The sequence below is a fragment of the Carassius auratus genome, chromosome 39, assembly GCF_003368295.1.
Source record: "Carassius auratus strain Wakin chromosome 39, ASM336829v1, whole genome shotgun sequence".
Taxonomy (NCBI): Eukaryota; Metazoa; Chordata; class Actinopteri; order Cypriniformes; family Cyprinidae; genus Carassius; species Carassius auratus.
The window spans coordinates 3,909,860-3,924,820 of NC_039281.1; the positions used below are offsets into that span (position 1 = coordinate 3,909,860).

At 35.8% G+C, this 14,961-nt stretch overlaps 1 protein-coding gene across 2 annotated transcripts; it reads left to right on the plus strand.

The window, feature by feature from the left end:
* Positions 1 to 3,272: 3,272 nt before the first annotated feature.
* On the plus strand, positions 3,273 to 12,207 carry LOC113057718 (26S proteasome non-ATPase regulatory subunit 10-like). Of its 2 annotated transcripts, XM_026225216.1 has the most exons (6): positions 3,273 to 3,368; positions 8,739 to 8,852; positions 8,988 to 9,086; positions 9,339 to 9,485; positions 11,400 to 11,566; positions 11,673 to 12,207. In XM_026225216.1, the coding sequence occupies exons 2-6, from the start codon at positions 8,739 to 8,741 to the stop codon at positions 11,824 to 11,826; spliced, it is 681 nt and encodes a 226-aa protein (XP_026081001.1). In that variant the 5' UTR covers positions 3,273 to 3,368; the 3' UTR covers positions 11,827 to 12,207. The 2 variants fall into 2 exon arrangements, with proteins under 2 accessions (XP_026081001.1, XP_026081000.1); XM_026225215.1 differs by lacking the exon at positions 3,273 to 3,368 and having other exon boundaries at positions 8,688 to 8,852.
* Positions 12,208 to 14,961: the final 2,754 nt, after the last annotated feature.

The window sequence follows — 14,961 nt, forward strand, 5'->3', positions numbered from 1 at the left end:
CTTTAGCTGTGATCTCTGTGATCAGCTCATCATCTCTCCATACCCTCTCCACATGGAAGTCACCTCTTGTACTTGTCACAAGATCACACCAGGTTAACTAAGCCAGTAACAGTCAGCTGACCGTGGAATGCCAATGTGTGTTTCTTTCTCAGTTTTGCATGGTCCCCAATAAACTCAATGTGGGATGCCTCTCCCATTTCTTTCACATCAGGGCACTTAACCTCTACCAGGCCACAGAGAGGTTATTCATTTGGGTCCACCACTTTGCCATCTGCACCAAGGTGTGGATCATTAGGGTGGATGATGAGACCAGATAGAAGAATGTTAACGTCAAAGGTCTCCTCATAGCGGTGAAGAACCTCTGGCTCAAGTTTTAATCCTCTACACATCGCTCTCTAGAGACCCCGACAGATGTTTACTGTTTAATGCAAGATATAAATGCATTTAATCTGCAATTACAAATGCATAATGTTTTGATGTTTTAATCCCAAAATGTTGAATACTGATATTTGCATTGATAAAAGAAAGTGCTTTAAGAGGTGAAATTAAAAACACCAATATCTAGACAATCATGAATTGTAACATCACTTCCTTTAATGTTTTTACTATACAGTTGATATGGAATTTGTATAAATGTTACATTTTTGAAAAAAAAAAGTATTACATGTTTATATGAAATGCTTATACAAAATAAATATGTAGTTAACTTTAAAGTATATCTACATTTCTTGCTTTCATACATGGTCGTATATTAATTTGCCGTACTTAAGTGGTAGATTTCTGCCATTTACTGGAAAACATTTAAAATTACAATTTTAAACAAAAGAACTATATGAGCATTCTGAGTGATTTTATTACACTAATATACAATCAGACATCCCAATTTCTGTTTTGGTAAAGTCATTAAGTGTCATGTCATTTAGATGAATTAGAATTTAATTTAGGGTCCTGAAATACCCTGAACACTGCACAGAGGTTAAGATGACCATTGCTACATAAATAAAATAAAAATTGAAACTCATACTATTTCGTTTTAATTTTCCCTTAATAAATTATACAGTTAGTGATGCTATGGACTGTGGGATAACTAACAGGCTATTAACAAAAATTTGTCTCTAAACCTCTTTTCCTTTATTAAAACTCTATCTAGTAGCCGACATGATAGAATCAAATGCTTTGCAAATCCGCTCGAAAGACCTGATCTCAAATGATTCGCGAAACGCGATTCGGAGTCCCGATCTGAATCAAATGTTTTGCGAACTGCCGAACTGCTCCGAACTCCCGAACTGAGTCAAATGATTCGCGAACCCGCTACGAACCATAGACAGTAAAAGAAATGGACACAGCGACCCCATTGGAACTCAATTGAGACAAATGAAGCCCAGTTTTAGCGTTTTTTAGCACTTCCGTTTCTGACGCGCAGACTCAAACGAAGCTTGACGACGTCAGCAACCTGTCTGCCAGATGTAAATCTTCTAAGTGGCTGTGCGTGCAAACTGCCATCGTTAATCTTGCAGAGACGCCGAGCTTGAGCGGGGAGTTCTTTGTTGTGAGTGAGCAGGAGTAAGTATTCTGATTAAATATTTTGTATAGTATTTTAAAATGTAACGCCAGTACGCCATGTTAAGTTAAGGGGGAAGTTGTGGCCTAATGGTTAGAGGGTTGGACTCCCAATCGAAGGGTTGTGGGTTCTAGTCTCGGGCCGGACGGAATTGTGGGTGGGGGGAGTGCATGTACAGTTCTCTCTCCACCTTCAATACCACGACTTAGGTGCCCTTGAGCAAGGCATCGAACCCCCAACTGCTCCCCGGGCGCCGCAGCATAAATGGCTGCCCACTGCTCCGGGTGTGTGCTCACAGTGTGTGTGTGTGTGTGCTCACTGCTCTGTGTGTGTGCATTTCGGATGGGTTAAATGCAGAGCACAAATTCTGAGTATGGGTCACCATACTTGGCTGAATGTCACTTCACTTCACTTAATTGCCTGCGAGCTTCTCCACCTGTCTGTACGGTAATGCGACAGAGAGACGAGTGGTTATGACGCAATCGTTAGCCTATTTTTTACAAAAACTGTTTATACGGGGCCATAATGTAACATAGAAGGTAATGGAGCCCTTTATACATTGTCGTGTATCTTTAGAAATAAATAATGGACAAACAGAGTCTTTAAACGCCTCAGATGTAAAGTTATTCGCTGTCAAAGTGACGCCAAAATGAATGGGAGTCAATGGGAATGCTAACGCAAGTGAAGTTCTGCTAAAAGATGGCAGCCCCCACCCGACTTCAACTTCCGGTCGAGTTCCTTGCCCCTTGCTACGAACCCCCGAACTCATTCAAATGATTCGCGATCCGATTTCGAACTCCCGAACTGACTCAAATGATTCGCGAACCCGCTCCGAACTCTCGAACTGATTCAATTGTTCTGCGAAGCCCCTCCGAACTCCCAAATTGACTCAAATGATTTGCAAACAGCAAACTGACTCAAATGACCTGTTATGTTATGGTATTATTCATATTATACATATAATTTTATGCTATTATAAATCTATTATATCGTATGTTATTGTACCATTGTACTCGCTTTTCATATTATTCACTTTACTTTAAGTTGTACTACATATACTTTTGAATATAAAATATCACTTTACTATATTTCTACTGTGCACTGTATCAGTGCATATTTTCATTTTCACTGGATCCATAGCCTCATCAGTTACATGTTATTATTTGTTGTGGAGTTCATCTGGCTATAGTGCAATCAAAATGAAAAGCAGACTACAAGTGTCACTTTTTGATTTGTATTTACTTGTTTTATTAAATTTTCTAAACGATAGCAAATTAGTGTTTAAAGATGTATTATTTAGATTGTATCCCAGTATTTCAAAGGGAATGAGCTGTGTTCTAACCTGAGACACAAGAAAGAGAGAAACAAAAAGAAAGAAAAATGTTGGGATTGAACACAGAGAAAGCAATAAAACAACTACATATCATGTAATGTACATTCAAATTACATTACATGAATATGTTACAGTTATACTAAATTAACAGATTTGTAAACCGAAAAAAATCAACGAAATCAACAAGTGAGACAATTGTGAGCTTTCAATTAATAATTTTCCAAACCTAACTAAATAACTGGAGCAAAGTTTTTTAACTGCACGTGGATCACAAACCTCTGAAATCGGTTGATGAATGTGAACGTTATCGTGTTTTTATTCAGTAAAAACCGATTGTCCCCGTTTACTTTCATTTGTTTTAAGGCAGTCTTGCCCTCACTAACATGGCGGACGCGTTGACGTATCGCGGCAACGGCTCAAAGCGGCCAATGAGGCGTCTAGGTATTTCTATGCTTGTGCTCCCCAAAGTCTGAGATGGGTGCTCGATCCGGAAGCTGGCCGCACAGACGTCACATTCAGGCGACGGTGGATTGTTTGGACGGAGCGAAGGCAGATTGCAATCGAACTGTATCGTGAGTGTAGCAATGGGATATAGTTCAGATGGTAGCGATGATGGATTTCCTTCAGATATGGAGGTTAGCCAAACAAAAAAGGCAAGGAAAAAATCTTGGTCTGAAGCGAGTAGTGGAGGAGAGAATACTCCAAGACAAGTTAACAAAAAGATTAAAGCCAAACCTAAGGGAAGCAGTAGGCCTGATGATGACAAGCAGGAAGAGTGGAAAGTTATTATTACGCTTAGTAATGATAAAGGTCACTTTCACCCAGTTCATGTGACTAAAGCAATTGAGAAGGATATGGGGAAAATTAAATATGCTAAACTACTGAATAACAGAAGAATTCTAATTTCAGCAGTAAATAAGAAGCAGCAGGAAATGATTTTGAAAATGAGCAACCTTGGTGGTGGAAATATTAAAGTGCATGTACCCGGAACGACAGCAAAGCTAAGAGGAGTGATTACAAATGTTCCTTTGGAAATGTCCGTGGAGGATGTGAAGAGTGAGATAAAAAGTGGGAATGTACTAGAGGTGAAAAGACTTCAAAATAATAAAAATGGTGTTAAATCAGATAGTCTATCTGTAATGATTATTTTTGAAAAATCTTTGCCTTGTGAAGTTCAAATAGGGTGGATCAATTACAAAGTTAGGGAGTATATTCCCCAACCGTTAAGGTGCTTTAAGTGCCAGAGAATGGGACATACAGTACAACAATGTAAATGGAGACAAAGATGTGCGAAGTGTGGAGGAGAACATGAATATGGTAAATGTAATAAGGATACCAAGCTACAATGTTGCAACTGTGGAGGTGAGCATAGTGCTGCATATGCTGGATGTGTGGTCCAGAAACAAGCTAAAGAAGTACAGAGGTACAAGGTTGTGAATAAGGTGTCATATGCAGAGGCTATTAAAAATATGGGCAAATATGAAACCAAGGAAAATAAACCAACAAAATGTCATGAAAATCTGAATGAAAGTGCAATGCATGGAGCAGGCCTACCCCAGAGGTTAGGCAAAAGGAGATTTCAGCCAGGACCAGTAGACACTATACCAGCAACCACACAGCAACCATGTAAGCATAAGTGTATAGTGGAGGAGAACACATTGATGGTGGAAAAAAAGAGCTTTATAGCTTTTATATGTAAAGTGGTGAATGTTGCAACACGACAAGAAAGGAAAAGTGACAGGATCAAGACAGTGGTAGAAGCTGCAGAGGAGTTTTTAGGTATTAAAGATTTAAAAGCTGAAGAAATACATGGCATGCTAAGTACTAATAATGATGGAGGGTCTCAGAGTATTATATAAGTTTATAATGGTATTCCACCTTTTGCAATGGAATGCTAGGAGTCTGATTGCAAACGGACAAGAATTTAAAAAATTTGTAATAGAGTCTGAAGTCAAATTTGATATTGTTTGTATTCAAGAAACTTGGCTACGACCTCACCTTGATTTTATTTTACCTGGTTATGAGTCTGTTAGGTTTGATAGAGATGGAAATCAGGGTGGAGGATGTGCAACATTTGTAAGGGATGGGATACCATTTAGAAGAATAGAAACTACAACAGAAATAGAATGTGTAATTATTGAAATTTATAAAACAGATGGACACTTAGTAGTAATCAACTTATATAACCCTTGTAAATCACTAAGCCAAGAAACCTTAGAAGAAATAATGAGACAAGGAAATGGGAAAGAAATATGGTGTGGAGACTTCAATGCACATAATAGTCTTTGGGGAAGTAAGCATACTGATAGAAATGGAGAAGCAGTGGAAGAACTGATGGATGTTAGACAATTAGTATGTTTAAATAATGGAAATGGCACAAGAATTGACATACGTACTAACACAATGTCATGTATTGACCTCACGCTTGTTTCTAATAATATGGCAAACTCTTGTGAATGGAAGGTAAAGGAAAGTACAAGTATTGGAAGTGATCATTTTCCAATTCTTTGCTCTATAAATATTGAAATAGATCTCCAAGAAAGGCCTAATCATAAGAAGTGGGACTTTGCTAAAGCTGATTGGGTAAAATTTAAAGAAATTTGTTGTACTTCAGCAGAGACAATTTCAATGCAGGGTGATATTGAGGAATGTGCATCTGAAGTTACACATTTAATATTGAATGCAGCATTAAAAAGCATACCATATAAGGTAGTTGGGGGGAAAAGAAAAATGGTCCCATGGTGGAATGATACATGTACAAAAGCTATTAAAGAACGAAATAGGGCAATGAGAATGTTAAGGAATAACCTGAATCAAGATAATTTAATTAATTATCAGAAGAAAAAGGCTCAGGCAAGAAGAATAATTAAGAATAGTAAACAAAATGCATGGAGGAGCTATTGTTCTACTATAGGGAGTGAAGTAAAAATAGGAGAGGTGTGGTCAATGCTAAAGAAAATGAGTGGGAAAAAAGTGTATGCTAAAATACCAGTATTAGAGGATGATGGAATACTGGCAATAACAGATAAAGAAAAGGCAACTATGTTGGGAAAGAAGTTTGCCAGTGTGCATAGTGGTGACCATTTAGATGATATCCATAGACTACATAAAGAGAAGGTTCTTAAGGAAAATAGGGATGTGTATATTAAAAAAGATAATGAGGAAAGTACTATGGATGCAGAAATGAATATGAATGAACTAGTGATAGTATTAAATGGTATTAGGAATACTGCTACAGGAGAAGATCAACTGAGTTATGTTATGTTCCAGAAACTACCTGAAAAAGTATTACAGATAATATTACAATTATTTAACAAGATATGGGAAGAAGGTAAAATACCCAAAAGCTGGAAGAGTGCGTTAATATTGCCATTTAATAAACCTGGGAAAAATTCTAATAATGCTGGTAACTATAGACCTATCGCCCTAACATCACATCTATGCAAGTGGATGGAGAAGATACTAGTTAGAAGACTTAACTACACCCTTGAACACAGAGGATTATTTGCACCATATCAAAGTGGGTTCAGAAAAGGGCGTTCCACAATGGATGCGGTTGTGAAAGTAAGCAACGAGATAGAGAAAACATTTAAAATGAAAGAAATAATGAGTATTGTATTCTTTGATATTGAAAAAGCTTATGATTCCATGTGGAGGGAGGGGTTACTAATTAAAATGAATAAAATGGGAATTAGAGGTAAGTTATATAACTGGGTATTAGAATTTCTGTCAGAAAGAAGATTTAGAGTCAAAGTGGGAGCAGACGTATCTGAGGAATTTGAAATTGTTAATGGAATTCCACAAGGCAGTGTTATTAGTCCAGTTTTATTTAATGTTATGATCAATGATATTTTTATGAATCTAGATAGAAGGATTGGGTCAGCTCTGTATGCAGATGATGGGGCCATATGGGTAAGAGGACGAGATGCCATAATGGTGAGAAGTAAAATCAAGGAAGCAATAGGAGAGGTAGAACAATGGTCGTATAATTGGGGATTTAAGCTTTCTACAAGTAAGTCTTGTCATATGATATTTACCAGGAAGAAAGGGATAGATAAACAGAAGCTACAGTTATATGGCCACAATATGGAAACAGTAGATCATTTTAAATATCTTGGTATTTGGTTAGATCAAAAGGGAACATGGAAAACACACATTGAAAAGGTGGAATCAAAATGCAAGAAAGTCATAAATTTAATGAGAGCGGTAGTGGGGAAAGATTGGGGAGCAAATAAACAATCATTAATGTATATTTATAGGGCTCTAATGAGGGCAACAATTGATTATGGATGTTATGTTTATGGAGCAGCAGCTAAAACCCATTTATTGAAGTTAGATAGAGTTAGTAATAAAGCATTGAGGATCTGTGCAGGTGTAATGAGATCAACACCAATTAAAGCAATACAGGTTGAGTTAGGAGAAGTGCCCTCAGACCTGAGAAGAGATAAAATCATGCTTACATACTGGAGTCGCTTAAGTGGATGTGGGTTTGAAAACCATGCTAAGAGCATTATTCAGGAATGTTGGGAGTATAGTTCTTTTAAAGGTAATGGTTTTGGATGGGTAATAAAGACTAAATCAGAGGAATATAGAGTAAATAATATATGGTTTAACTCCCCTACACCTATCAGTAATATCCCTATTTGGTTATTTCCAAGAACTGAGATAGACTTAAATATATTGGAATTAAAAAATGAATGGGAAGAGAGTAGGAAAGGACATTTGGCAAGTCAGTACGTAAGGAACAAATATTACAGTTATTTAGATATGTATACAGACGGATCTAAAGATGAAGAGGACAAGGTAGGAATAGGAATATATATACCAACAATGAATATAAGCATTGGGAAAAGATTACCCGATCAGGCATCAGTGTACACGGCAGAGATGATGGCGATTATTGTAGGACTGCAGTGGGTTGAGGAAGTAAAACCAGACAGAGTGGTGTGTTGTGTTGACTCTGTAGCAGCTCTTTATAGTATTCAAAATATGAAATCTAATAGAGAAGATCTAATGCTAGAAATTCAACAAAGTTTATTTAGATTACAGAGACTACGGATAGATGTGAGATTCTGCTGGGTACCTGCCCACACAGGTGTACAAGGGAATGAGGGAGCAGACAATATAGCAAAAAAATCAACTAAGATGAACAATGTCATAAATATACCTCTTGGAAAAGGAGAAGCTAAGGCGATAATTAAAAAAGAAATGTTGAAGAAATGGCAGGATAGGTGGGATGTGGATAAAAGTGGAAGGAAATATTACAGCTTGCAAAAATCTATTAATGCTCAGGGTGTGAATAGAAGTAACAGAAGAGAGGAGAGTGTTTTAACCAGGCTAAGGTTTGATCACACAGGGTTAAATAAAACACTGTTTTTAATGGGCAAAAGTCCATCAGATGAATGTTTGGAATGTAGGTCCAAGGAAGATGTAGAGCATGTATTGCTATATTGTAAGAAATATAGAGATGAGAGGATGAGGCTAAAACAAAAGATAAGTCAGACAGGAAGGAAGTGGAACCTTGAAGGTTTATTAGGCACAACAGGAGATGGGGTAAAGGATACACAGAAAGCAGTTATACAATATCTAAAAAATATAGGGATATACAATAGGATATAGAATTTTTATTTTGTGTGTGTTTTTTTTTTTTGTTTGTTTGTTTCTTTCTTTTTTTTTTTTTTTTTTTTTTTTTTTTTTTTTTTTTTTTTTTTTTTGATATAAAGTAGTACCAATGGATATAGCTCATGTTACATACTCTGATACAGTAGGTGGCGGTATGCACCTTTAAAAGTCATGGTTGCAATCTGCCAAAAAATGAAAAGAAGAAGAAGAAGAAAGTCTGAGATGGAGGGAAGAGTCTCAAATGTAGAAATCTGTAATTTAGCTTATACTGGAAAGTTTGAAGAACTTAAAAAATGCGTGTTTTCTGACAGCTCACTAGCGACCAAAACAGACCAGGTAATGTTCAGTGGGAAGTGTCGTTGCGCGCACACAGCGGTTAGCATGATGCTATACTGAAGTCTCTCCATTGATGCGGAGATAGCGGTCTGTCACGAGTTTAACATGCTCTGAACGAATGCTTCCTTCTTACAGGACAGCAGGACTGCTCTGCACTGGGCTTGTTCAGCTGGACATGTGGCTGTCGTGAAGTTTCTGCTGGATCTTGGAGTAGATGTGGATCTCAAAGATGATGTGAGTCAGCAGTGTGTCCTGCTACAGTACAGAACCTCACACGGCATCACTTAACGCTCTTGTATTTAAATAAAAAAATAAAAAAAATAAAAAAACTTTCCTCTCAGCGTTATTGCTGATCTCCAATTGATTTAGATGTGGAATTATAACATGACTTTTTTTTTAACATGTCCAGATAGTAGCACTATTGACACTTTGTCATTCACTACAGATCCTCTTGGTGGAGTTCTTTACACTTGTATATCATTTCAGGCATGTTGGACTCCACTTCATATAGCAGCATCTGCTGGGAGAGAAGAAATTGTCAGATCTTTAATATCCAAAGGAGCTCAGCTGAACGCTGTGAACCAGAATGGTTGCACCCCACTGCACTACGCAGCATCCAAAAACCTATATGAGGTAGCTTCAACAAATTATTATTATTTTGGACTAACCTTTGTTTGGGGTAAAATAAGTTTCATTTAAGTCGTGTTGGGAAGGTTACTTTGGAAACATAATAGGTTACAGATTACAAGATAGCCTATTTAAGATGTTATAAGTAGTATAACTAATTCAATTACTTTGTTAATGTAACTGATTACATTTGATTATGTTTTGATTACTTTTCAATTGTTAATTATTTTCAAATATTTAAACCAGGCAGGGTTAACCTTACTGACAGTTTTTCAAAACCTTTCATCACTTGAAATAAGATTATAATAATTTAATTTTAAATCTACAAAAACTACAAAATCAGAATTCAGCACATCTTTTAAATTGGTTGAGGTTAAATGCAGATTTAAAATCATGAGAAATAGTTTAATAGCCTAAATAAAAGATAAAGTATATACATATACCCAAATAGGAATAAAACAGTTATCGAATAAGCATGTGCAGGTATGGTAAACAACTCAAAATAAGATGTGGCTCAGTATTTGATCGCTGTAGATTTATTATATAGTGATTTGCATTAAACTTTCGGAAGCCCTCACACCACAAATAGAAGAAAATCATATATGGAAATGTAATCTTGTGGCAGCTGGTTGATACCCAGCCACTTAGTATGAATTAAGTTTGATCACTTGCATCGTTGTTCAGCATCTCTAATAGTAAGGAATCTTTATCCAATCCATCCAAAACAAATATGGTGCTGCGTGACAAGGTGTACAGTAAAAACGCAGAACTTTGTTTTTATAACCTGTCGACCCCCCACAAAACAAGCATTTAAAGACACAAAAGTGGACTGCAATGTACACTGAGAAATACACACTGGCAGGAAACATATTACATATTAATTTATTATTTTTAACCATGTCAAAGGATTATTTCACCACCTTATGTGAACCTGAGAGGAGGAGATATATTGAGAAACTAATTTTAATTGGTCTAAATCCGTGCTCCTTTTCCTTTCCTTTTGTTGGAGAAATTATCCAACTGAATGGGGAAATGTGAAATACCCTGACATCTGTAACTATCTGATCGAATCACCAGGTGACCACGTCATTTAATAAGGGTGACTATATTTTAAGTTTCCAAAAAGAGGACAGTGTGGGCGAGAGGCGGGGTTGTGGTGTGGTTGGTCGGTGGTTAAAGTAGTGCCTAAAGTAGCACGCAAAGTAGCACAATGGCCATGTCCCAAATATCACAACTCAACATACATCATTTCCATACCTAAAATACATAGTTTATAGTAACTGTTAATCATAAACACAGCTAAAGAGTTTCCTACCAGTGGCCCTCCTTCACAAAACTTAACAGCACAGTTTTATCAAATGTAGAATGCAAAATGAAATTATGAAACATTTTCAGAGGAAAGGCCAGAGGAGAACTGCCCCCCCCCCCCCCGACTGAGCCTGGTTTCTCCCAAGGGTTTTTCTCCGTTTCTGCCACCGGTGGAGTTTTGGTTCCTTGTCGCAGTCCCCTTTGGCTTTCTTAGTTAGCGCCGCTTGACTGATTGCACAGGGACTATTGAAAGAGAGCTGAACTGGAAGGACATCACTGAATCATTGATTAACTAACTTGAAATACTTTATTTTGCTAGCACTTTTTTCCAAGTTCAGTTAAGGGCACAGTGCTCTCAACCATTTAGATTAAATGTGTTAATATAACAGACACTTCATTCAGAAACTCTGAAGAAATGAGGAACACAGCTGATTGATGGTGATGATCTAACACTTCCATTATCATGAATTCCACTTCGGATTGCCCCTAAGTTTCAACGAAAGTGAATATATTTCAGGAAGCTTTTGTTAATTTAATAATATATTAAATCTTCATCATAATTATATTCAAGTATTTTTTTTTTTTTTACATTTTTTGTTGTTGTCGTAACAGATAGCCCAGATTTTGCTGGAAAATGGAGCAGATCCTAATGCAACAGATAAACTGAAATCCACACCTCTACACAGAGCATCTGCCAAGGGCAACTACAGACTCATTCAGCTTCTTTTAAAAGAGAGTGCTTCTACCAACATTCAGGACTCCGAAGGAAACACACCACTGTAAGTAGAACTGCTGTGTAGCAGTGTTATTGTTCTTGTTGGCTCATAATTATGTAGAAATGCTTCCTCAGAGCAGTCCTGCATGAGCTTTTCATTGGTTTTACAGTCATCTTGCATGTGACGAGGAGCGAACAGAGGCTGCAAAACTCCTTGTGGAACATGGTGCCAGCATCTACATTGAGAACAAGGAAACGATGACGCCTCTACAAGTGGCTAAAGGTGGCTTGGGATCGGTGTTGAAACGGATTGTAGAGGGTTGAAACAAGTGTTTAATTGAGCTGCTCTTCAAGTATGATGAATACTTGTTTGTGACTGTATTTGAAAGAAAGAAGCTTTAAAAATGATTGCTGAGGAGAAGAATTATGTTGCGGTCAACGTTCACTTTTTGACAGTTTAAAATCTCATGACTTGATAAGTTGGACATTTTCAGTGCATTTTATTGTAGACTCATAGATGACATTCTGATTATTATTTGTCTACTTCAGCCATTAATGCTTTATTTCTGTCAAACCTAAAGCAGATTTTGATATTTGTTAGCCACTTAAAATGTAATTTCTAGTTTTGTATCCCTGTGTGAAAATCATGATACCGTAGTACCATATGTACCATAATTGAATAAAATTTACTGTTGCAGTCATAAATTATAAGTGTTGTCTTAAAAGGTAAATGTAGACTCAAATGAAAACAGAAATGAGCCCATCATGTACACTGACATCCAAAAGTTTGGAATCACAAAGATTTTCAAAAGAAGTTACTCATTTTAATCTGCAAGGATGCATTAAATGAATCAATTGATATTGAAAGGTAACAGTAAATACATTTATAATGTTCACAAAAGATTTCTATTTCAAATAGATGCTGTTTTTTTTTTTATCAAGGAATCTGAAAAATATGTATCATGGCTTCAACAAAATTACTGAGCAGCAGTAGCAAATCAGTATATTAGAAAGATTTCTGAAGCATCATGTGACACTGAAGACTGGATTCATGGCTGGTGACAATACAGCCTTGCTGTCACATTAATAAATTACATTTTTAAATATATTAAAATGCAAAACGATGTAAATTATTAATTAAACATTATTAAATTGTCCATTTTAGTGTGTTTCTGTTTTCACTGTGTTTTTGATCAAATCAATGCAGCCTTGATGAGCATATAGAGGCCTTAAAGTTTTAAAAACTGACCATAACTTTTGAACAGTAGTGTATATTATACAATTATAAGATGCACTTGTATTCTTTTATTCTTTCTCATTCAGCTAGTAGTTATATGTTTTTAATGCTCAATAGGCTACTAGAGCTTCTGGCCATTCGATACAGTATATGTATTTAGGCAGACGTCTTACACCTGCTGTTAAATATTCTAGCTCTAGGTTACTAACGAGGGAAATGCTGACCACACAAAAAAAAAAAAAAATCATATGAATGTGTAGTGCCGCTAGCTTGTCAGCAAAAGTTTCACAGTTTAAATAGGGTAGTGGTAAAGATAACTTCCTCAGACACTAAACTACAGTTTGCCACGATTCCCCATGACGGTATCTTATAACACTGAACATGGAAATACCTCATCTCATGCCATTCTTACATTTTGGGAAGTGGTCCGCCTCCGCCAGGTGGTATGCCTCTCTATGTTCAAATCCTGTATCAACCAGTCTCAGGGTGTAGTTATGAGGAACCAGTGTTCTCCACCATTTATTTATTAATATAACAGACACTTCATTAAGAATCTCACAAATGAGGAACACAGGTGATAGATTGTGAGGATCCAACATTTCCATTCTCATGGATTCCACTTGTGACCATCGCTAAGTTTAGATGAAAATGTTTTTTTTCTAGTAGTATTTCTAGAATCTTGCTTGCAGTCACATTTGTTACATATAGCTGATTATATTCAGAACAGGTTCAGTCAGTTTTTAAAAAAATCACATAAAATGTATGCGCCACATATGGATACACGTGTGACCCTTCACATGTGTAACCCAGATATGCAAAACCATTAGTTTACCTGGTTTCAGGTTGCACGAATGCTCAGACTATAATATTGATCAAATAATCAAGATACATGTATAATACAGTTTTTAAATGTGGAAATGTAGCTGGGTGCAAGTTTCTAGTTACATTACATTATACATTTAGCAGACACTTTTGTCCAAAGGGACTTTTTTGCACACAGAGCCTCAAGAACAGTAGTAGTAATACGAAAATGAAACGGGATGTGAACCACAAAAGTTAAATGTGAATGGCTATGACAAAAATATGGGCTTCTGTTATCAGCTTACATGTATTAATTCCGCAAATAGTGCCATTTAAATTTACAATTTACAATTTCATACTAAAGTAATGTTGTCACAGTACCAATATTTCAGTAGTTGGCACCAATAACAGTAAAACTGCTCAGTTCTTGGTACCATAGCAAAAACTATTGAAACTATTTAACTATTTTAGCTATTTGAAATATATATATATATATATATATATATATATATATATATATATATATATATATATATATATATATATATTAATGCTAATAATAATACAGTAAATAACACAATAAACAGCATGTAGCTGTCAAATATTTTTCAGTTAGATAAATATTGCTTAAAAAGATTAGTAATAAAATGAAAATAAAGTAAGTAATTATATGAAATATTACAGTCCATGGTCTATTTTGAGATCAGATTTTTTTTTTGGTGCCATCCTTTACTGTTGTAATCAATGTGACAGACTGTAGAGCTGTTGAAAAACTGAATCAATCTGATACTCAGTACCTCCAGTCCTACAGAATGGCTGGTATCATTGCATTTTTTTACAATTTCAGTACTTACTAACACTACTACAAAGAAGTCTGATTGAAGAAGAGTTCAGTTTGAATGTTTGTTTTAGTTTATCTTAATCTGAATTTATAAGACACAAGCCCACATTTTTGTTTCTTCAATTATAAAACAAACTATTTTCATGAATGGAATGAGACTTTATCTGCCAAGCTCATGGCAATTATAAATACATTCATAATTCTACTCTACTGAAAATATAGGATTATGTTTGATATGAAACATGAAATTCAAGAAAATACTCTGCTTGTAGGAGAAAATTTATTTTTCTACATTTTATATTTTATAAAACAAAACGGGGTCAACAATATTCTGGAAACAACATTTTGGATTGTCTGTTTTCTTTTATCCACACTTTTCTATGTCTGGAATATAAGTTCATACTGCGTAGGAACCGTCTTAACATATATGATATTTAGGGTATAATGAAAAATGTTCTGGTTGGCTTTCTTGTAACGATAGAAAAATATATGTAAGCTGGTACACAAAGCGAAATAAAAAAAATATATATATTTTTTTATTTTTATTCCAACCCACTTTCCAAATGCCATGAAACTACAA

Coding starts and splice junctions, on each gene's coding strand:
- LOC113057718 (XM_026225215.1), top strand. CDS start 8,688: ATGGTTGCAATCTGCCAAAAAATGAAAAGAAGAAGAAGAAGAAAGTCT. Junction 8,853..8,987: donor TAGCGACCAAAACAGACCAG/GTAATGTTCAGT, acceptor TCCTTCTTACAG/GACAGCAGGACTGCTCTGCA. Junction 9,087..9,338: donor ATGTGGATCTCAAAGATGAT/GTGAGTCAGCAG, acceptor ATATCATTTCAG/GCATGTTGGACTCCACTTCA.